At 44.0% G+C, this 1,169-nt stretch overlaps 1 protein-coding gene across 1 annotated transcript in view; it reads right to left on the reverse strand.

Moving 5' to 3' along the window:
• Window positions 1-1,047, reverse strand: part of cass4 (Cas scaffold protein family member 4) — a 36,493-nt gene extending 35,446 nt beyond the window's left edge. The window contains exon 1 of the mRNA XM_031875410.1: window positions 897-1,047. Within this exon, the coding sequence (XP_031731270.1) occupies window positions 897-899 (3 nt within the window). The 5' untranslated portion in view covers window positions 900-1,047. The remainder of the gene's footprint in view (window positions 1-896) is intronic.
• Window positions 1,048-1,169: the final 122 nt, after the last annotated feature.

Consider the following 1,169-nt stretch of genomic DNA (forward strand, 5'->3'; position numbering starts at 1 on the left):
TATATATACATACATATACAGACTATATATATATACATACATATACATACTATATATATATACATACATATACATACTATATATATATACATACATATACATACTATATATATATACATACATATACATACTATATATATATACATACATATACATATGTATTTTAAATATACACATGGTCTGGTAGGCTCCAATCAAGTGTAATTACTGCTTTAATTATCCAATAATACAATCCAGCAATCAAAAGTAGTTTTAGAAACTGTCGGGAGACTATTAAATGTAATATGTTACTCCACCTGCTGCTGGCTACCTCCTCAGTCCCCTTCAGTTACACTGGGGGGGTCTTTAACAAACACCGACTGGTAGAGACGAAATGCTGCAAATGCATCGATCATTTCTCGGAGATTCAGAAAACAAGTTCTACACCAGCCGAGTAATCAAACTTTATCACAAAATAACAATAAATATTAAGGACACTTGCAAAGTGCAACATCTACAAAATGAAACATCTGCCTCACGTCTCAAGTATGTGTGTGTGTGTGTCTTCCTGAGCAGCCTGAGTTGATAATGCCACTTCTAAAGGCTTGTGTGTTAATGAGGCTCATAAAGTCTCTCTCTCTCTCTCTCCCTCCCTCCCTCGATAAAGACAGCATGGAGCAGGTCAGAGGGTCCGTGAGTGGAAATAGTCGGTACATTAGCTGACACCGCAAATTGAATAGCAATCCCAGCAGGTGGTCCTGAGGGGACATTCCCTCTTGTTGACGATCAACAGCACGGACACCGAACAACACAAACTAGACATCCCGGTGGAGAGCGACAACTAAACTGTGATTGTAAAAAAGAAACAAGAGTTGTCACAATAACTCCGTAATGCTGTCAGATGCAGCAGCACTCACCATGGTTGTGAGGCGGTGGCGTTCAGCGTCCCCGCACCGAGAAGAGGAGAGTTTTTCCGGTGAACAGTCTCACTCCATGGAGCGTGTGCGCGCGCGTGTGTGTGTGCGTGCAAAAGCTCTTTTTTTGGGGCTTACTCCTCGTCGGTGCCTCACAAGCATATTGTCTGAGCTGTCAGTGAGAGCCACGGTGTTTTACACACTGGGCGGGGTCACGAGGCCCTGCTGCAGCCCCATTGGCCGGACAGATCCCCCCCCCCCCCCCCCCCCCCCCCC

This window comes from Anarrhichthys ocellatus, unplaced genomic scaffold, assembly GCF_004355925.1.
Source record: "Anarrhichthys ocellatus isolate YVR2014 unplaced genomic scaffold, GSC_Weel_1.0 scaffold90, whole genome shotgun sequence".
Taxonomy (NCBI): domain Eukaryota; kingdom Metazoa; phylum Chordata; class Actinopteri; order Perciformes; family Anarhichadidae; genus Anarrhichthys; species Anarrhichthys ocellatus.